This window comes from Clarias gariepinus, chromosome 18 (genome assembly GCF_024256425.1).
Source record: "Clarias gariepinus isolate MV-2021 ecotype Netherlands chromosome 18, CGAR_prim_01v2, whole genome shotgun sequence".
Classification (NCBI taxonomy): domain Eukaryota; kingdom Metazoa; phylum Chordata; class Actinopteri; order Siluriformes; family Clariidae; genus Clarias; species Clarias gariepinus.
This window is the reverse complement of record NC_071117.1, coordinates 26,219,632-26,242,030: the sequence shown is the minus strand read 5'-3', so window position 1 is coordinate 26,242,030 and position 22,399 is coordinate 26,219,632. Positions and strand designations below refer to the sequence as shown.

The following is a 22,399-nucleotide window of genomic DNA, read 5'->3' as shown; positions in this document are numbered from 1 at the left end:
TGTGAATGTACGTTTCCGAATGGCTTTAGTACTGGAGTTCCTGCAGGAAAAGTTGTCCTCGGGCTTGTGCCCTAGTACTCTCAGGATGTACGTAGCCACTATTTCAGCCTGCCACGTTCCTACTGATGGGGTAACAATGGGAAAGCACCCTTTAGTTGCCTGTTTCATTCGTGGAGCTAAACGGTTGAGGCCACCCACTAGAGCCACTGTCCCGTCATGGGGTTTATCTGTCATGCTCGAAGGTCTAATTGACACCCCTTTCGAACCTCTAGAGTCAGCGCCTGTCAGGTTTCTGACCCTTAAGATAGTTTTTCTGATGGCCATTACCTCTCTGAAAAGAGTTGGAGATCTGCACGCCTTGTCAGTCTCCCCATCCTGCCTAGACCTTGCCCCTGGGCTAGTCAGGGCTGTTCTGCATCCTCACCAAAACTATCTTCCGAAAGTTCCATTCTCAAACATGCACCCTGTTGTTCTTGAGGCCTTCTGTCCTCCGCCTTTTACAGCTCCGGAGCAGAAGAGACTTCTCTTACTGTGTCCAGTACGTGCTCTTCAGATTTACGTCCACCGCACCGGCCAGTGGCATAAAACAGAGCTCTTTATATCCTATGGGGGCCGCAACCAGGGGGCAGCCGCCACTACACAGACTCTGTCACACTGGGTGAGGGATGCTATTGCCCTCTCCTATGAGGTGCGTGGGCTCACTTGGCCTTTAGGAATTAGGGCTCATTCGACCAGGGGGATTGCCATATCTATCGCTCTGGCAAGAGGTGTTCCCCTGCAGCAAGTGTGCGACGCGGCAGGTTGGTCCTCTCCGCACACATTTGTTAGATTTTATAGCCTGGATGTGCCTGCTACTCCGGGGTCACGGGTCCTCGAGTCAGCTTCCCAGAGATAGTTCTGAGACCTCCTCGGTCTTTGTGTGCACACGCTACACAACCCGGGGGTCCAGACACTTGCAGTGTGGCGGCGTTGGTATTCTCGCTCCCACGCAGCATCGAGTGTAGCCTTTGAAAGAAAACGTCTCGGGTTACTTTGCTGTAACCCTGTTCCCTGAAAAGGCAGGAACAAGATGCTGCGTTCCAATGCCGCACTGCTCACGTGACCGGACGTCCTTTCAGACAAAATCAATATGAGGAATGTTTCCGGTTTACTCCTATTTATAACCTGCAGGTGTGTCTCATCAGACGATGTCACCTGACCGAGGTTATATAAGCCAAAATTTGGCGTATTTGATACACACATGCTTCACAACCGGCAACACGAAAAAATGTTCCCATAGCGTTTTCACGCAGCACTTCGTTCCCGCCTTTTTAGGGAACAGGGTTACAGCAAAGTAACCCGAGACGTTCTCCCCTCTGGGTACTTCGGTTTCCTCCCACAGTCCAAAGATATGCAGGTTAGGCTAATTGGCATTTCCATTTTAGGGTTTCAGCCACACCTGTTTTCATCTTAGGAAGAGGAGGTAAAAGTTCCGTCCGCCCAAGCCTTCATCCGACGCTGCAAAAAGACATGGCTGCAAGCAAGGAAGACCTTATTGCGAGTCGGTAATAAGTACAAAGAACAAGCAGACTGCAGGTGCTCTCAGGCCCCTAAGTACAGAGTGGGGCAGATAGTCATGCTCTCCACCCGAGATATCCACCTAAAGGCCGCCTCTCGTAAACTCCCTCCCCGATACATTGGGCCCTTTACCATCACCAAGATTGTCAATCCATGCGCCGTCAAGGTCTGGCTCCCCTCTACAATGCGACAAGTCAACCCTACGTTTCATGTATCCCAGCTACGCCTCCTCGCCTCATGTCCATTTCCTACGCTCCCGTTTCCGCCCCGTCTGCTTACCGGTTGCTCATTTCCCTGTGATTAATCCAGCATTTTAGCACATGCTGTGCGTGGCTCTAACCGCTGGGTTATTGTGTGTTTCATGCCTTGATTTTCTCACGTTTGTTTTCTCTTCTGATTTCACGTTGCCAATCTTGTTTTGGTTCTCATTTTCGCTTTCGGTTTCTCGTCTCGGATTTGTTTGCCTTGCTCTTTGATCTCCCGGTTTTGACCTTGCGCTTCCTCTTCTGGTTTTCGGCTTCTCGTCTACGGTTTTGTTTTTAACACCCCGCCCTTTGATCTACCGGTTCTCAAATTTCCGCTCTCCCTTTTGACTGCCTTTTGATGCTTGTTGTGAGATACGCACTGCGATGATGTCACCAGTATGTAACACAGATGCAGAAATGCATTTTTTTTAAGTGTCAACACTGATTTGGTCATCTTAGTTTAAAATGCATAAATAATGCATTGGATAATGTCTTAACATTTGTAAAAATCTTATTTGGGTCATCCAAGCATGATACTTCATGATTATTGAAGTGGATGACATGTGATTGTAAACCCTGTGAGTGTTGATGTGGTTGGTATAAAGTGTGTTGAAATTCCCCAGACTTGTCTCAAAATATGACAAGCAAATCTTTTAAATGATTTGTTAATGTTTTATGTGAGTTTATCTGCATCCAGTATTCACATGTTGTTGTAACTTTGTGGATTGTATTTCTGAAGGGCTCAAAACTGCAAATCAGCAACTAATCATTTATGTAACTGATTTTATGTGCGTTAAGTGACATGCTCAGATTAAGAAAATTAAAAAGTTTTTTGATTAGTTCAAGTTTACATATAAAAGATATGTTCAATATAATAGTCATATTTATTGTTTGTAATGGTGTGACACAGTGTATTAACAGGTCAGGGTTTTTCCTGAGCCTAAGTTAAGATGTGATCCTGAGATGGCTAGCTACCTAGTTAGAAAATGTTGAAAAAGACTATTAGAAGATAATCCTGCGATTCATTAAGTGGTTGGCACCTTGTCCATTATTACAGGTGGAATTTATCCATTCCTAGTGGTGTTTCTCACAAAACTACCTCATTCTGATTATTACACTGTTTGACATTTTTCACTATTGAACATTTGCACTACAAGAGTTTGCAGTACACATAGAGACTCTTTTACTCATAGAACTTTTCAAATATTGCAGTTGTTCTTGAGTGTTTGTACTATAACAGTTAGTTGGTTATTTCTAATTTTAGATTGCCTTTATTGTAATTTTGTTTTAATTTGTGGGTCAGAGGTTTTAATTCAGACCAGTAAACAAAAAGCAAAACACCAAAAAGAGTTAAAATAAGATATCTAGGTTTACTGGCTACAAAAGACCTTAAACTTAGTTTTAAAGGAAAAGAAAAAAATATCATTTTTGTATTGTATCTGTATTGTTTTGCTATTAAAGTTTATGTTTTAATTTATTTCAACTTTCACTTCAAAGTGAGCAAAACAACTTAAAGTCATTCTTTTGATCTGTCTGTTTTGTTATACATATATTTTTCAATCCTAGAATCTTAACTGGTCTTTTAGTGTATCCCTTTATATAGAGTGATATAGGAAGCACTGCAAGCAAAAAAAAAATCCAGAAAACACTAAAGTTGATTCTTTTGTGTTCAGCTCTCCTCCAAAGCCAAATAATCTAATCCATAGACAACATTATCAATTGAACATAAGGAACCAAGATTAGCATGTTTTTTTTTTCTGAATGCCCCACCAGGATGCCCCATTATGTCCTTAACACATGCAAGGTACACCTGGTCATAAATGGCAACAACTTGGTGATGCCTTGGTATTAGAACGGTGAAAGATTGTTTAATCTAACATATTATTAGAATATTCGAAATTGGTGGCCATACTAAAGCTCAAGCAAATGGCTCATCAACAGCGCGCGCACAGGGAGGCTGGATCACGTTAGTTGTAATGAAAAAAAGCATAAAACTGATTATTTGTTTTTGAGTTGTATTGGTAAATGTAAATGTAGACAATTCAAGCTTTCTATAGATATGTATTTTGTGTCTCTCTGTGGAGTATTTGCTAAGTTTCAGTTCATTTTAATGACGTGTTTCTCCCTGCAGTTCACGCAGACCAAAGCGACAGACAGCGCACCCGGTTTGTTTTCTATATTTTATTAATGCACAAAGTTTAATTTTTAACATGTGTGCATACAAATAAAAGTAGACACTTTACAGATTCGATTAATATATAGGTCTTGTCTGTACGATGAAAACTAAAAGTGTAATTTAGGTTCTTATTGGCGTCATCAGTGTTTTTTTGGCACTGTTCTTACACTTTTATATTTTAACATGTAATTTATGTGTAATTTGTGATAACAGCTATATATTCTGTTATAGTGACTGCAGTAATGCAGCTAAAAAGTCAACTTTAATTGTTTAGGCCTAATAAACTGTTTACCTGAACTCACAAGTAAATCTTAAGTTTTTTTGTGTGTGTCAAATACATTCTCAAATAACCTTAACACTGAAAATATATACCTTATTTTGTCATCAGATTCTTTCTTAAAACTTTCCTCCCTCTGTCAGTCACATACCTGTCTGATGGCTCATTATGCAGATCAGTATGCAGGCCTTTTTCTTCTCAGGTGTGAATCACTGCATTAGTAATGATAGTTCACGCCTTCTCGCATGGAGCCTTTACACTTAAAAAGTGACTTAAAAAATTTTAATCACTATATTGTTTTCTGTGAGCAAGTAAACAATATCATTTTCACATCATTTTGAAGCAAAAACACTAGTTCACCAGTCCAGTTCTCAATAAGTCTTGTGAACAAATGTTCTGTATGAGTTTCATGGCCTTATTTAAGCTTCTTTTATTTTCACAAAACTTACTAACCATGCATAATATTCTTTTTCCTAAAAAATGCAAACACACATTCATTTTGGTCACGTATTATTGTAGAACAGTTTGTGCTGGTTCAAAGAAAAATACAGATTGGTCAATAATATATTATAAGTAGCTGAAAAAAGCACAAATATCAGAACATGTCCAAACATCTCAAGGGCCCCAAAATCACCCCGGACCTCAGAGGGTTAAACAAATGTGTTGTGCTTTACTGAATATCCACCAGATGGTTGTAGAAGGACTTTATCTAAAAGCCAGACCAAGTACAACGAAGAATTTTGTATAATTAGTTAGCCTAAAACAATATTTTTTCCAATGCTGAAGCAAACATGAATTTTATTTTGTTTTACAATAGATCGTTTATAAAGAATGTGTGTATATGTGCTTTTCATAATAATGCCCAAAATTGTGCTGTAAAATTCTTAATAGGTTTCCTATATAGTTTTTGTAATAGGGACAAAACAATGCCTCATGGCAATGCCTTGGTTTAAATGGTCTTAAAATTCACTTAATTTCCTGATTTATCTGATAATATTAACTATACGAATGTCCTGATTCGTGAATATGCCAAAATATTTAAAACGTATGTAAAATGTAAAAATGTGTCGACATCGAGCACCATCAAAAGACTCTCGCAATAATGCAGATCAAACATAATACACCTGTCCAAAAATAAAAAGGAATATTTAAGCTTATACACAAAATGTATTCCACTTAAACCTTACAGATTAAAACAAGTAAAGTACAGTAGACATGCTAAGCTTAAGTTTATTGTGATGGTCTAGGAAGAAACAGGTTTCAATATTTTACAAAATCTGAATATATTCGGTAAATTTATGAATTACACTATAAAGTCTGTTTTAATTGGTACTGTTAAACATTTTATTTCTATTCATGTTTATGTTTTAATTTATGTTTTTGCTTTGCTGGCGAAATACATTTTAGGCAGAGACGTCTGCTCGGTCTTGTTAATTCGTTTTAAACACCTCAATTTTGTGAATTCCCCCATCAGAGAAACTGGTTTGATAACTTCACACCTACCGTGAATAAAAGGTAAAAAGAGGTATTACAGTAATTATTGTAACTGGGGGTTTTGTGGGTGTTCACCTCGGAGCACGCTGTCGTATTTTATTAAGCGAATAGACTAAAACAAAACATGTTTGCTTCAACATTGGAAACAATATTGTTTTAGGCTAGCACACATGCCCGAGCATCGTTAAATTTGAACAGAAAATAAGAGTGGGCTAATAAGCACATTGTTTTTCATATAACGTAAATGGCTGAATGAAGTTAAATATACACAATAAATTAATAATTGCATTTGCTTTACATTAAGGCACACATGTGTAAATAGCTTTTTTATTGTATATACTACCATATCATATATACGTGTCTAATACTGTTTTAATCATATTTTACAACATTACATGCAGTTTGTAATGTACTTGCAATTGTACTTTTAAAATGTAACCTACATATCTACAGTATAAGCATATTTAACTACTTGAGCAGTGAATGAGAAACTTGGTCGGTCAGGCTTTGAGATAAAGTCCTTTCTTAATATAAATGTATTATTTAATTTATTATCTTAATATAAATATGATTTTTAGTCTCTATATTTTTGTTAAGTATAGTCCTTCAGAGCAAGCATTTTGTCAGAAGATTCTGCGGAATCTCTTCTCACCTTTTATTCATGATAGGTGTAAATTTATCAAACTGTGTGCGCTGTTGTCAACTACTGTGTGTGTGTGTGTGTGTGGGGGGGGGGGATTAGATGAATTAACAAGACAGAGCAGACGTTTCTGCCAAAATTTTATTTCCCTAGGAAAACATAAAATTAATGATAGCAATTAAATCAGACTTAATAGTTAGATTTAAGACTTTTCTCATATTATGCTTTCTCTGGAGAAGAAACAGACCTGGTAGATTGTCTTGAAAGTCGAGCAGTAGATGACTGGCCATTTGGAACACCAATAAAACTTCTATTTAAATGCAATCCTTTTGCACAAAAAAAAAAACTACACAGCAAAAATATGTATATTGTATTATGACTTAAACAAATCGACTCGCATCGAAGAGATTGTGTGTGTCTGCGTGCGCGTCTCATACTGCAGGTGTGTATGTATATATGTAGAGTTTGTATGTGCTTTTAATGTTATCTTCTACTTCAAACGTGCTTTTAACCAACCAACCAACCCTGGCCTCCAAAACAAAAGAAGGCTACATAGCCGATAACTGCTGCTTTGATCTGCTGGTTACAGCAGGCGCCGACTGCTGATCAGTGTAAATTAGCCTGTAGAAGTCAACTTAAAAAGTTACCGAGTGGAAAAATTGGTAACTGAATAACTACTACAGATCTGGCCATTAAAAACGCATGTTTCGAGAAAATGGATCCCGCGAAGCTGTGAAAATGCCCTTCATTACCGGTATGGGGCAGTCGTGTTTCAGTCTGAAGTATTGTGTGTCTACTAAAGCCAAAAATGTGTTCTCTCTCTTAGGCGCCCAATGACAGCAAGCGACGGAGCTCATAAACATGTCAAGCTCAAACTGTAAATACTGATATGTATTTATTCTTCATTTTCTTCTTTCCTTCTATGATGATACTTTGTTAACTGCACTTTCTCCATTCAGTATTATTATTATTATTATTAGTAGTAGTAGTAGTGCTCCGAATTTATTATTGTTATTATTGTTGTTATCATTGTAACGCACCTGCACGAGTGCAAAAAAACGAAATACAACAAATAATACAAAAATGTATAATAAGTTAGCCTAAAACAATATTGTTTCATTGTGTATATGCATTTTTAATATACACTAAACAATAAACACAGCCTTTTGCAAAGTGAAAGTGAGTTGCGCGTACACGCTTTTTGATCAAAAGGTTGATAAACGTGTGCGCAGATATGAGCAGATTCATTGATAAAACTACAGACATGAAATGAAACAAACACAAAAAAAAAAATCTGCGTGAACGTGCATTAGGCATGCTGCAGGGAGGCATGAGGACTGCTGATGTGGCTAGGGCAATAAATTGCCATGTCCGCACTGTGAGACACCTAAGACAGCGCTAAGGGGAGACAGAGAGGACAGCTGATCATCCTCGCAGTGGAAGACCACGTGTAACAACACCTGCACAGGATCAGTACATCCGGATATCACACCTGCGTGACAGGTACAGGATGGCCACAACAACTGTCGCAGGATGCCTTTTCTCGAAACATGCATTCCTAATGGCGAGATCTATATTTTTCAAATATTTTCCTTATATTATATATTTTGTCTTCTATATATAAAGACTATATATGTCTTTTATAATAATATTGATATATTATTTATATCTTAGCTAAATTTATTTTCTATTGTATTTCTTTTTTATTAATAATCTTTTATTTTTAGGGTCACGGACGGTCGTTTAAGCATTTTACTTACATACTGGATAAAATTAGAATAATGTATAGCGAGACAGAATAATGAGGTTTTTTTTTATGTTTCTGACAGTACTATGTGGTACAGGGGCATATATTCCTCATCGCTATCACTTTGTTAATGAGAATAAAACCTGGATTGAAGCTCAGGCATACTGCAGACAGAAATACACGGACATGGCCACCATTAACAATATGGAAGAAATTAATAAGCTTAATGACACCCTGATCAAAGAAACTGCAATTCAATCTTGGATTGGCCTAAATAAGCAGGAACCTTCACAATGGTGGTGGTCATTTGCAAGTGAAAATTTCTACAAAGACGATGACACTTACAGAAACTGGGCTTCTGGTCAACCAAACAACTATGGTGGAATCGAGTTCTGTGTTCAAATGGAGGTACCCAGTGGCGTTTGGCATGATTACCCCTGTAATTCTACATCTTATTTTGTATGTTATGATGGTAAGATGTTCTGGATTAATTTTAATTAAAAAAGAATGCTATTTCATTAACAATGAATGTTTTGCAAAAGGTATTCCACATCCTTAAAACTCATTAAGTTTGTCTGGATTACAAATGAAACTTCTGGGTTGTTCTAGGCTGTGTATTTTTGTTGCAAACCAATGTATTTTTAAGGATACTATTAGACAGCAGAAAACAGGTAACATTGTGTTCTTAAAAACTTTGAAGACAAATATTATTATTTTTTTCAAGTTCAAAAAATTAAGTTAAGCCTAAATTTTACCTTTCATGTGATGCAATCCTGTGACCCACCCCCAGCAGACTGATAAAGAGGTGAAGATGGCCATTTTGTAGACTCTTTATTCTGGGTAAGTATTTATTTATTTAAATAAATTACAGGTATTTTAAACACTTAACATTATATATGTGAGGCTGGTGTATTTCAGCTTATCATTATACTGAGGCTTACTGACATTATTAAGGTGAGCTTAGCTAATGTACTGTACAGGAGCTATTAAGCTAAATTGTATCTATCCTTTTTCACTTTGCCTTAACTTTTTCCTTGCAACAGCAAAAGCGTTTAACTATTAAAAGATTGAGAAAAACCTAGAAGTGTTTAACGGTTAAGGATTAGTGGTGCTTCAGTACTCGATAAGTTAAGGTATATAAATGTCCATGTTAGTGAGGCTTTAGAGTCACTAATGCTCATCTATGAGTGTTATATCAGTTAACTTATTTGTATAAAAAAACAAATTGATTAGATACCCAGTTATTTTAAACCAATAAAAAAAAACTATAACTATGTAAAACAAATAGTTACCCCTGAGAATGACAAAGTAAAACCCTAGAAAATATATAACTCTTTTAAATGTAGCTTTAATCCATAATTAGAATTCCAGAAACAGTATTTTACTTTTGTGGTGTATAGCCTTATGAATATTATTTTTTTAATATCATAACTAGATATTTTGTGAATTGTATCATCTTTGTCTTTATAACCAGAGCTTTGCTGTGGAAAATCAAGGCAAAGGGGTGACAGTTGTTTTTTTGGAGCTACTGGAGGATCATGAACAAGCTGTTGAACTTGTAGTAGCAGTGGGCCTGGGTAACTATCCAGCAGCTTTAGGAGTGATGTTTGGACAGATCTGTGATCTGTACATTCCAAAAGGACTGGACATACACGTATGAAGCCATGCAAGTTATTATTACTATTGGACTTAGGAAGACATGCTACCCCTCAGAGTCTCATGTTGAGAAAAAAAAAAATAATAATAACTCTTGTTGCCATAGACTCTTTTGTGTGTGTGTGTGTGTGTGTGTGTGTGTGTGTGTTTGTGTCTGCCAAATGCCTAATTGTAAATGTAAATAAGCATCTGGTATGCACTGATATGCATCTTGTGTTATCCAGCTATTTTATTGACCTTTAAGCAAAATAGAACCTGTATTCTCCTGTTTTACACAGATTTTAACTTTCATAAGTTTTAGAAGAATAAAGTTATTTGTTTCTTTTTTAAAGTAATGTTTGTGTGTTTTAATTGTTGGGGTGTTGTTAGGCTAACTTGTTCATCACTTGAACCATCAATGGGCTACAATAAAAGACAACTTACCATTTTTTAAATAAATGAAAAGTTGGGCTAGTAAATGAAAAGTTAGTCCTAGAGAAATATAATTGAGCCCATAACCAATACTACTTGAGCTGACTTAAGTCAACTTAAGATTTTGAAATCAGTACACATTGTTTAAACTAAACAGCAATGTCAAATATTTTGTTTGACCAGCAAGTTGTTACTTTTTTTTTTTTAATTGAGGTGGCTTTAAAAAAAAAAAAAAAAAAAAGTCACATGATTTGGTAGAATAATCTTATCCACCCAGCCCCCCTCCCCAAACACACACACACACACACAAAAAAAAAACTCTTTGTAGTTTTTTTTTTTTTTGGGGGGGGGGGATTTTATTGATTTATTTGTATATCTTTTTATTTATTTAAATAAATATGGCAGAAATATATTTTGTTAAGAAAATTTATTAAATTAATTTATTTTTATTTTAGAGAAAAAAAATCTAAAATAATTGTTCATGTCGTAAATTCAATGTCTTTTAGGAAAGAACAAAACCAGCAATGAATACATATTGATTAATCAGACGAAAAGCTGGTGTGATGCTCAGAACTACTGCAGAAATTACTACGACGACCTGGTCAGTGTGAGAAACCAAACTGAGAATCAGAAGATCACTAATATAAGTTCCCCATCTTCAATGGTTTGGATTGGTTTGTTTAAAGACTCCTGGAAATGGGCAGATCAGAGTAATTTTTCATTCAGATACTGGAGCTCTAACAAACCCAGTGGAGGTTTGAACTGTGCTGCAGTGAATGTATCTGATCAACTCTATTGGAGTGATGTGGACTGTACAAAAAAACTCCCGTTCATCTGCCATGAGAGTGAGTTAATTAACTGTAATACAATGATGTGCTTTTTCTAATTAGTAATATTTAATGATACAGTATTGTTTTGTCATTAATTGTATAAAATTCAGCTTATTTTATAAATACAATAACACATTGATCTCTGGATAAAATGTGCAAGTGACAATAACATTTTGAATATTGTATCTAGATTCTCTTGCTGGTTTAATGTTCCTCTGCTAAATATGCATTAAAAAATATCAATGAAAGTGTTTACAAATGTACAAAACAATACAAATGTATTTATAATTTTTTTTTTCCTCAGACAAACTGATCCTGATCAAGCAGAATCTGACCTGGCGAGAAGCTCTAAATTACTGCAGGGAGAATTATTATGACCTGGTCTCAGTGCGTACTCAGGAGATGCAGCTCTGGGTGAAGGAAGTGGCTCAAAATGCCTCCAGTGAACACGTGTGGCTCGGCCTGCGTTATGACTGCACTCAGCATATCTGGTTCTGGGTTTTTGGATCGATGATCTGCTATGAGGACTGGGCACTGAACTGGAAATGGAATAAAGACTGCAACCAAGAAATGAGAAGTGGAGCAGTGCAGTCTGGAAGAAAGCAGCAGTGGATCGACCTGCCTGAGAGCTCTCAACTCAACTTCATCTGCTCTACTTATGACAGTTAGTCAATGTTTTTTTTAAACATGTCTTTTCATATGTTTTTCCTGCATTGCAAATACAATTGTTGTCTTTTCTTTATATGATTTTTATATTGTATTTATCATGTACATCTGTATAATCTTTTTATTAAGATTCATCATTTAGACTACATACTGCACATTTTATCTAATTTTTAAAATATGGTATTTAATTTAAGGAAAAAGCTTTTTTTCTCATCTGCTGCTACAGTAGGTGGACAAGCGGTATGTTACTTTTACAGTCGCGACGCATGGCGACAGCATTTGGGTTTGTGTGTTTGCTGGCTTTTACCGCTGAGTGGCGCTATATAACTATAGACCGACGTCTCACGCCTTAGTTCATTCTCTCCAGGATTAATGAGCCGCAGCTCATCGAGAGCCGCACGTAGTTGCAGATAAAATCAAGTAAAACATTGTGAATTAATTCATAATCACAGTAGGTACATTACAGTACAAATTTATAATTTTAATTAAATTAAATATTTTTTAAGATAGAATTTAAGAAACGTAAACGTTAACACATTAAGCCTTTAGATTTTATTATGTGTAATTAAAAAAGCTAGGGTCTTATGTCATCTTATATTTTGTGTTCTTTAAATTTGTAGTAGATTTATTACCTGAAATAAATTTAAAAATTTAAGATTATGTAATTCATATGAAAAGTTAATTATAGGCGCGTCCACTGCTGCGGAGACGACGAAATGACATGATCTTCATCACAGCCGAAACAAAAAAAAAAATCACTAATTTATTAAGAAATTATTAAAATAGTCAGAGTCAGTAAAGAACAGTAAAGAGCAGGATCACGATGCTCAACGCCCTGAGCCCTGAAACTCATTTAAACTAAATTAACAAATATTTGAAGTAGATAAAAATAGCCCACATTTATAAAAACATTTTTATTTAGACTGTAAAAAATAATCCTGCATTTATTTTTAGGTGCACCAGCTACCACTGTTCTTATACTGCTCTTTATCGGAGTAAATCATTCAGCTACAAGACTGTAAATTTTCATGTAAAACAGGTACATCTGTATAAAGAAATTGTTTAAATGTATGTATCATGAGCTATTGATTAGTGATTTATGTAAACAACTAAATTTATATGTAAGTAAATGTTCATTGCTGCGCTGTTTGGGGGAGGGATGTGCTGGTGTGACGTTTTATCTGCTTTCATTGTGTTTTGGTGTGTGTGTGCGTTGAAAGGTGTTAATAGTGGATTATTCAGTGGAACAAAAGCTCTGCTAAAAAAAAAAAAAGTTAAGCACATCATTCACTTTACCCCAAATAAAAGAGGGTAAAATGAATGAACCGAGATGCGTGTTTCTTAGCGTATTCAGAGAAAAGCGCGCCCGCAAAAGGTTGTGCTCAGATCACTCAGCTTCTGCAGATTCTAAAATTGACATTGGTAATGTTTTTTAATCGCTGGAATTGAAGAGATAGAAAGTTTTATCACAACATGCCTTGTATTGTTTTTGATCACTCTATACACAACCAGTGATTTTTATTCTATTTTAGGAAAGGAAAATACAAATGGACCTTTTTTTGTTTTTTATTTTTATATTTTATTAAAAAAATAACTTTCAATATTTTATAAAAAAATCCCAAAGAAAATGATTGTGTATAGAGTGATTACAACCAATACAATTTATGTTATGATAAGGTAAATTTCCATTTCTATTCCAGGGATTAAAAACAGTAATAATGTCAATTTTAGAATCTAAAATCCAGAAGATGAAATTTGCAAAAATTTAAAAAGAGGCCTGAATCACTGCAGGTATTCAAAATCCAGGTCTTAAAGTGGGAAGGCGTGCATTTAGGTTTCTCTGAATGTATAGGTGAGAACAGCTGATTCACGCCTGGGGAGGGTGTATAATTTGCATTTGAATGTTGTCTGCCATTGTAAAGCACACACAGTAACACTAAAAGAACAACATCCCAGGACAAATAGAAAGAAGAGGTCATGATTATACTGCATAAATCTTATTTAATACAACAAAATTCCTTCGCGCTCTGGAAAACTTTATGCGCACGATTTCCCACGGCGTGAGCACGACGGTAATAGGCATTCTGGTTGTCTACCTACTGTATGTAGTCACTGAACACTACAATTTCTAAGGAGTTTAGAATTCTAACCTATAGCTCATGTCATGTAACAAAATGTAGATACATATGAAGCTTATTTAACTAAATGGCCATTGTTGGTGTTGGTGTATTTTTTAACTAGAGGATTCTTTTTTGAAATTGGCACAGCATTATTCATGCATCTTTGCTGCACAAATAATGTTGTGCTAGAAATGTCCAGTTTATTAAGCATAAAAAAGGTCATTTTTATCTGTATAAACCAAAAAAAAAAAAACATTAAGACTCAACATCTGTCTCAGTTTATAATCTCCGATTTACTAAATTAAAATTCTTAGTCTTTGTTTTTGTAAATATCTGTATGTACTGTTCCCTTTCAAAGGCTACACTTGATGCTGCGTGAAAACGCTATGGGAACATCTTTTCGTGTTGCCAGTTGTGAAGCATGTGTGTATTAAACACGCCAAATTTTGGGTTATATAACCTCGGTCAGGTGACGTCTTCTGATGAGACACACCTGCAGTTCATAAATAGGAGTAAACCGCAAACATTTCTCAGATCGATTTTATCTGAAGGGACGTCCGGTCACGCAGGCAGTGCGGCATTGGAGCACAGCATCTCATTCCGCCTTTTCAGGGAACAGGGTTACAGCAAAGTAACCCGAGACGTTCCCTTTCAAAGGGATACACTCGATACGGTGTGAAAATGTTGTCCCCAATGTTTTGTAATGTTCAGCAAAATAAACACTGCCTACGGTTCAAATATACTGTAAACATTTGAAAGTCATGATTTAATAGAGACAAGTCTCTTCAGATCCTTCTGCACTAATGGTATCATGGTGTAAATTATTAACGTATTGATGTATTTCACTTGAGAACAAAAAAGACCATGTGTCTGTTTAGTATTTCTTTTGAACAACTGTGTTCATAGGTTTATAACGCACGCGTTAGCTCTCTCTTACTCTCTCGCACAAACACATACACACACACAAATAACACATGAAATCGTGTAAAATCAAATGAAACTATGGCTAAAATATATAAGCAGTAAAAAATACAGTAATATCCTGTAAGTGATTCCTGTCCTGATAACAGGCGCTGACCCTCTGGAACAGTTTAGTTATTTTAGTATTGTTTGAAGTGTGAATGTTTAAGGGGATGTGATCTGTCTCTCCTGCCGCATCTATTCACAGTTGTGATAAGTGATTAATGTCCCATCAGATCTTTGATGGGGGACGTTATGCTGGTTAAATGACTAAATAAATACTGATCCATATGGACAGATTTGTTCCAGATATGTGCCATTAATCGATTTGTTATGCCAATTTCAAATCAGCGAAAAAAACATCAGCGAAAACATAAAAAATATAACGAAAACAAACCCAAGCAAAAGTTACATTTTAAGCTTTATTATCTACCCGTGTATTAAACGGAAATAGAAAAATACAAGGTAATGTAAAATACTGTACATACTGAAGCCCGCACTTGTATTCCGTACCTACAACGATTGGTATAGATAAATTATAGATGTTACTATGTCTTTAAGTATTGTTAAGGATGTCGTAAAATTTTTTACAAAAAGTAGTTTTATTAATTTATTAATTATAAATAGCATAAGCATCATGGGTTGTGTATTAAGTGATTTAAATCAGTTTTATTAATCATTTTTCTCCCTCTTTTTTACCACATCATCTATTTAAAAAAACTGTGTTGACGAAAGTTATGTTATATATTGAATATAGTGTAGCATTTTTCACCGCTAAGAAGGAACTTGGAGAGGCGAGTGAGCTTCCTTGCTGCCCAATGCAAATGGCTGGGAGTATTTTATTCAGCTCGGTACATTCAACAAGTCACACAATCAACAGGACACACTTCTAACACACACACACACACACAACCTGGCCGAAGTCACTAACCCAAACACCTTTCCCCAACAGGGTGAACACATAACAACCCTTCCCGCAAAGCATGATGGTTCCTAATCGAAACCCCGCCCACGCCACAATAGTATATGACTGCTTGGACACTGCAGTTAACTGAAGCAGTCAATTATGGAACTCCAAAGTGTTTAAAATTAAATAAATAAATAGTACATGATGAAATAAATCACTCCATGAATAAATAAGACACAGAAATGTAATATGAGAATGATATTGTAAAATAATGGAACATATTTTGAAAAAAAGCTTATTATTGTGAAATATATTGCTCTCTGCTATATAATTTTACTTATTATTATGGACCTGCGCGCCTATTTGCTGATCCTTTAACATTGATTAGTATCCCTGGATACCTGCTCTGCGGACCGCTGCTACAGCTAGCAATAACGTGCTAGGCTCAGTGGCATATTGGCCGTCTAGAGTACCTGGCGTTCTCCCGGTGGGCCACTGGTCAATGTGGCCGGCCCATTCAGTACGTAAATTTATTTTAAAATGACGGAAACTATAATATTGCATCTCTTTTTTTATGCAGATAGATGAGTGCATTAATCGTACAGGCGCCGCCGATAAAGTGCTTGTTTTTTGTAATGGCCAAAACTATGTTGTATATCACAAGATGTATGTACAGTATGTATAAACCTTAAGAGTTGCTGCGCGTGCGCGCTGCAGAGGTGTGCGCATGAGGAGGAGAGAACAGAGCAGGAGCGCAGCTGTGCTGCTTCCCACCAAAACGCTTTATTGTTTTATTTTTTTCTTTCCTTTTACATTTTAATTTTGTGACGCTGAAAAAGGCTAATAAAAGTTTTGCGCTGAACGCTATTGTTCAAAGCGGCACAGTTTGTGTGCATGTGAATGTATTATAATCCTATTCCATACGTGTTATAAAACTATGCCCCCATTTACTTTTAATTTATTGAGGGAGAGATATGGATCCTTTCTCGATACAGCAAAGAATGAATAATTGCCATGGATGAAAATTGAAAAAAAAAAAAAAAGGAGCTGAAAATTTATGCGACAAGAAGAAAAAGCTTTAAAAGCAGATGCTCTGAAATTCTTCAAATTAACAGATTATGCCTCTGGCGTGAGGAGAAATTACAAATCCGCAGGCTCTGACAGCTCTAACATTACGGTCAGCGACAGTGAGTCTGCATCCAGCAGCCTCAGGGTCAGTGATGATGATGACTAACACCTCTTCCCATCTGTACCCGAGCCAAGTGAAAATCAACTGAACAGATAAACTGGAATAAAATCAGAGGCATCATTATCTCGGGCTAATAAACTTATTCATTTTAATTATTATTGTAGACAATATTAATTTAAAATGAGGCTGAAAAAATATTATTTTGAAATAATATTGACTACAATAATAATTACTAGCATGAGCTGATGCTGCTACTAATTTTATTCCAGGTTACCTGTTCAGTTTGATTGGCATCATTTTCACTCTGGTAGAGAAGGGGAGAGGTGTTGGTCATCATCAGCAGGCAGTGGTTCATCATCACTGACCTGCTGCACTTGCAGCTTACACTGATGAGTGGTATATCTTACACTGACTGCATCAAGATGACGCCTTTAGCATTCCTTTACAATGTAGAAAGAAATAAAAATCAGGAACAGTGATACTTTGAATAATATACTTAAAAAGCATTTATTTCTGCATTGCATTATATTTTTATACAGTGGAACCTCGGATTACGAGCATAATTCGTCCTGGAAGCGGGCTCGTATTCCAAAACACTTATAAATCAAAGCACATTTTCTCATAAGAAATAATGGAAATTAAAATGATTCATTCCACAGCCCCCAAAAAATTAATACATAGAAATAATTAACAAAAAATATAAAGTAAAAATAAAAAAAATTAACCTGAATGTTACCTTAAAAAAAGTACAAATAAATCCCGACCAATAAGTGTTTCCATTTATGCGCACAGGCGCTGTGTGTGTTTTTCTCTCTCCTCCGCTGCTGAGTGTGTGTTATGTGTTTGCGCAAGCGTAATTTGACACCGTGCCGGTTGTGTGTGAGTGAAGCACCCCCTCTCTGTTTCACACACACACACACACACACACACACACACACAAACACATTAAAGGAGAGAAAACAAGTGTGTGTACCGGCAACGGTGTCAAATTACGCGCACACACACATATCACACACTCAAAAACTGACACACACTAACGACGAGAGAGAAAGAGAGCGTGTGTGTTTGTGTTTAAACAGGCGCAGTGTCAAATTATGCGCGCACACATATAACACACACACACTCTGCAGTGCAAGAGAAAGAAAAACACACACACAACACACACACTCAAACACTGACACACAGTAGAGGCGAGAGAGAAAGAGAGCATGTGTGTGTGTTTCTTTCTCTGCAGCGCAAGAGAAAGAAACACACACACACACACACACACACACACACACAGAGATTGATTATACCAGTAAGAAACGAGCACTAAGACCCAGCAGGGAAGATGAATACCTGCAGTGCCAGAGAGAGAAAAACTGTTGGCTCAGTTGTGATGACGCAATGCTCAGTGTCAAAACAAGAAGCGCATGCGTTATACATGATACTTGTAGCTCGTAAACCACGACAACGCTCGATTTTTAAGTCAAAATTTATTTAAAATCTTTGCTCGTCTTCCGGGAACACTCGTAAACCGCGTTACTCGTTATCCGAGGTTCCACTGTACTAGTAAGTTGTGTGCTAAGTCAAAAGTCACGGAAGATGACGGACTGGTGTTCTGCTCATTTTAGCAGATCAGATAGAGAGGGATAATTTACCAGTAGATACTGTACTGCCACCTACTGCATAGAATATGTATTGCACCATTAGACCTAAATTGATACTTTATGCGCTATTACTTACGTCTAAATAAAGGAGAAACCAATCACACAGCTGGCTCCGCCCTATCGCTTTTGATTGACAGAACGACTCATTCTGCTGAAAAGTCGCATTATGTAATAAATAGGCCATTGTGAAAAACGGGATTTTGAAATAAAAAGTGAACTTGAAAAAATTACATTTTAAAATAAAAACGGCATGAATTGAATAAAATGCCTCTGCGATAATCTCTGTTATTGGGAAAAATAATGACCATAAAAATATTATTTTACAGTGGCCAAAAGGGCAAATCATCTTTCCCATATATGTGTGTTTTTTCCCTTGAGAATGTGTGCTTTTTCTCTTATAAATGCATCCTTTTTTCCCCCTTATAAATGTATGCATCTTCCCTTATAAATGTGCTTTTTTTTCCCTTTAGTTGCGCACAACTACAAACGGGAAAGAGCAGACGGTCACACAGGGAAATGCACACATTTACACGGGAAAAAGCTAATTTTTACGGAAAAAAAAAAATAATTTGTAAGAGAAAAAGCACACATTTACAAGGGAAAAAAACACTTACAAGGAAAAAAACACACTTATACAGGAAAGATGATAATCATTTCATATTTCCAGTGTAGGCTATCTACTGTATATAATATTTTTTTATAAACTATTTAATCTAAAAGAACCCAGAATTTCTTTCTGATCTTGTTATGTGAACACTAGAGGCTCTGAGGAGTTCAGAATTCTGATCCTTGATTAGCCAAAATTCACTGTTTAACACTAGAAGCGCCTAGAAGTGATTCACCGGTCATTTGACCACTTACTGTTTTTAATGGGAAGCTGTCACTGACACACAATGATCGCTAGATGGTGCTTTTACACAAAGCAAATAGTTTAGCTACATGATCAACTTGCACTTAATATATCAATAACAATCAGTGATATATTTTTTTTCATATTCAACTGAGAAAACCAACTACAAAGTCTCTAAGAGGACAAAGGGAGAGAAAAAAAATCCAATAGAAGCTTCTGAACGGCTTGGATGTTTGTTTAGTGTAACTGTGCTTTAGATGGAGCAGGAGCAGCGATTTAGTTCTGAACTCGCTTCCGTGAAATTATTGCTAAAACAATGTAATGACCCCTCTTGAGGATATAAAGCTTTATTATTGCGTTTGAATAAATCAGATCTACCACAGCAGATAATAAAATATGCTATGTCATAACCGAAGCAAACACGATTATGCCTCGTTTAATTCAGTGTTGCTAGGCAACGGACCACAGACTTTACTTTTCCATTTACCTCTGAGAAAAAAAAGCCGTATTTTGTTTGTTTGTTTATATTTATAATTTTTATAACAGTACAAGGAGATGACAGTTTGGTCTGTGCAGTAAGTGCCCTTCAAGAGGTTGTGCAAAAATATGTTAGTATATTATGACTGAAATAAAGCGGATCACATCGGCGTGTGTTTTGCACAGCGCTGCAAAGACAGTGCGCGCCGCTTATTCACAACCACATTTCAACCATTCACACACATGCATTGTGCTGTGTTGTTGGTACACAATTTTACTTTTCATCTTCATTTAATTATTAATAATTAAATAATTATTTAATGCTGAACAGAAATTATATATTTTTTATTATTATTTACTGTTTGGTTTCAGCGTTAAATGATTATTTGAAACTAAAGCAATTCGTGTAAATTCATGCCACGAGTCATTTTATCATACAAAAAATATTACGTTGGTCTCGGACCACTGAGCTTCTGCAGATTCCAAAATTGACAGCTTTTTAATCACTGGAATAAAAGAGAAAGAAAGTTTCCTTATCATAACACGCCTTGTATTGTTTTTAATGCTCGATAAACAACCTATCATTTTTTTATGCTATTTTACAAAGGAAAAAAACAAATGGAATAATTTTATTTGGTTAATTATTTAACTTATTTTTAAATAAAATCTAAAATTAAAACATTGTAGAGTGATTAAAACAGTGTAGAGTGATTAATAACAATACCACGCATGTTATGATAAGAAAAATCTCATTCAAGGTATTAAAAATGGTAACAATGTCAATTTTAGAATGTAGAATCCAAAAGATTTTAAATTTACAAAAATTTAAGAAAAGGCCTGAAGCAAGATCCAAGATCCCAGCTTCCCAGTTTGCTGAAACCATGCACAGTGAGGAGGGGTGCATTTTAGTTTCTCCAAGTTTATAGGTGAGAACAGCTGATTCACACCTGGGGAGGGTAAATAGTTTTCATTTAAAATGTTGTCTGACATGGCATAGCACACTCAGTAACACTGCAAGAATAACAACCTAAAGTAAATAGAAATAAGTGGTCCTGATTATACTGCATAAATTTATTTAGCACAACAAAATTTTTCCGCGCTTTCGAAAACTTTATGCATGCGGTTAAGCGCTGATTAGACTATGTAGGAAATTAAAGAGGAGAATTATTAAGCTGGATCAAACTTTAAAAAATATTATTGATTAAGTGTGTGCTGAAAAAACTGTTGTCACCAAAAATGTAACAGATGAGGATTCATGTCCATCTATCTGATATACAATATGCTGAAGACACTCCCAGGTGGGAGGACACTGCTTTGTGTAATTAACATCAAAGACAAAAACAAATAAATAAAATAAACATCAACAACTTCCACCAAAAAGTCTGGAACATAAAGTACAGGATGCGTCACACAGCCGCGATATATTATACTGTAACCATATTAGACCATAGATGTGTGTATTTATTTGTTATTCTAATGTTCTATTCTGAAAGTCTATTTTTCCAGTTATTTCTATATTTATATGTTGATGTCTTTAAATGTAACTTTTTTTTTATTATAACAATAAACGGATACAAACAGAAGCTATATAACCGTTCATTCTTTCCACAAACATAATCATTAGCTAGTCTAAATAATAAAAAAGTCCTTGAGCTGTTGTTAGTGCTTGTTTGGCCAGTCAGTTTCCTTGCTGTTTCCCCCGACGCATTCATAATCATTAGTCTACTTTTGCCAGTGCGGTGAAAAAATATGTTAGAATATTATGACTGAAATAAAGTGACTCAAATCGGCGCGTGTTTTGCACAGCGCCGCAAAGACAGTGCTTATTTACCACATAAATTTGTGTTTGTTGTATTTCTGGGAAAGAGAAATCTCTTATAAATCGCTCATATCAACGCGCACGTTCATCTGACTTTAGATCAAAACTCGGCAAAGTAAAAGAGCGCACACGCTCGCCGTGGGTTCAGGTTCACTAAAAGGTGTATTATTTATTATTTATTTGACGTTTACTAAAAGCTTTATTCACAACCACATTTCAGCCCTTTACACACATGCATTGTGCTATTTTGTTGGTTTACACTTTCACTTTTCATCTCCCCTTTTATCAAAATGCTCCCAATATGAGCCGACACAAGCAGCTTTGTTTCAGTCAGAATATACATAAAGAGGGGCGACATATACTTGTTGATTATACACTGCATTTTTAAAAGTGAAAGCACGCGCTTGATTTTAGCAGCTTAAATTAATGATTAAATAATCATTCAATGCTGAACAGAAATCATCATTCCTTTTGCTGTTTGTGTTTAGCGTTGAATGATTATTTGAAACTGAAGAGCTTCGTGTACGTTCTTGCGTAACCACTGTATATATATGTAGCGCCCCTTTGGCCACCCTGGCAACCCGGGCGCTGAATATTAAATTATATCTAACAGTTTAACCTGGATTCTTGTGTTGGGTTCTCACCCGTTGCCTAACTGGCTCTACCTTGTGGACACACTCAACCCCAGTAACTACAAACAATGAAGAGACGCACCCTCGAGTGTATGAA

The 22,399-nt window shown here is 36.1% G+C and overlaps 1 protein-coding gene across 1 annotated transcript in view; it reads left to right on the top strand.

Annotated features, from left to right (window-relative positions):
- The window catches only part of LOC128506258 (macrophage mannose receptor 1-like), a 35,913-nt gene extending 24,106 nt beyond the window's left edge, over positions 1-11,807 (top strand). Inside the window, exons 2-3 of the mRNA XM_053476618.1 lie at positions 8,219-8,608; positions 11,338-11,807. Of these exons, the coding sequence (XP_053332593.1) occupies positions 8,219-8,608; positions 11,338-11,702 (755 nt within the window). The 3' untranslated portion in view covers positions 11,703-11,807. The remainder of the gene's footprint in view (positions 1-8,218; positions 8,609-11,337) is intronic.
- The last annotated feature ends 10,592 nt before the right edge of the window (positions 11,808-22,399 follow it).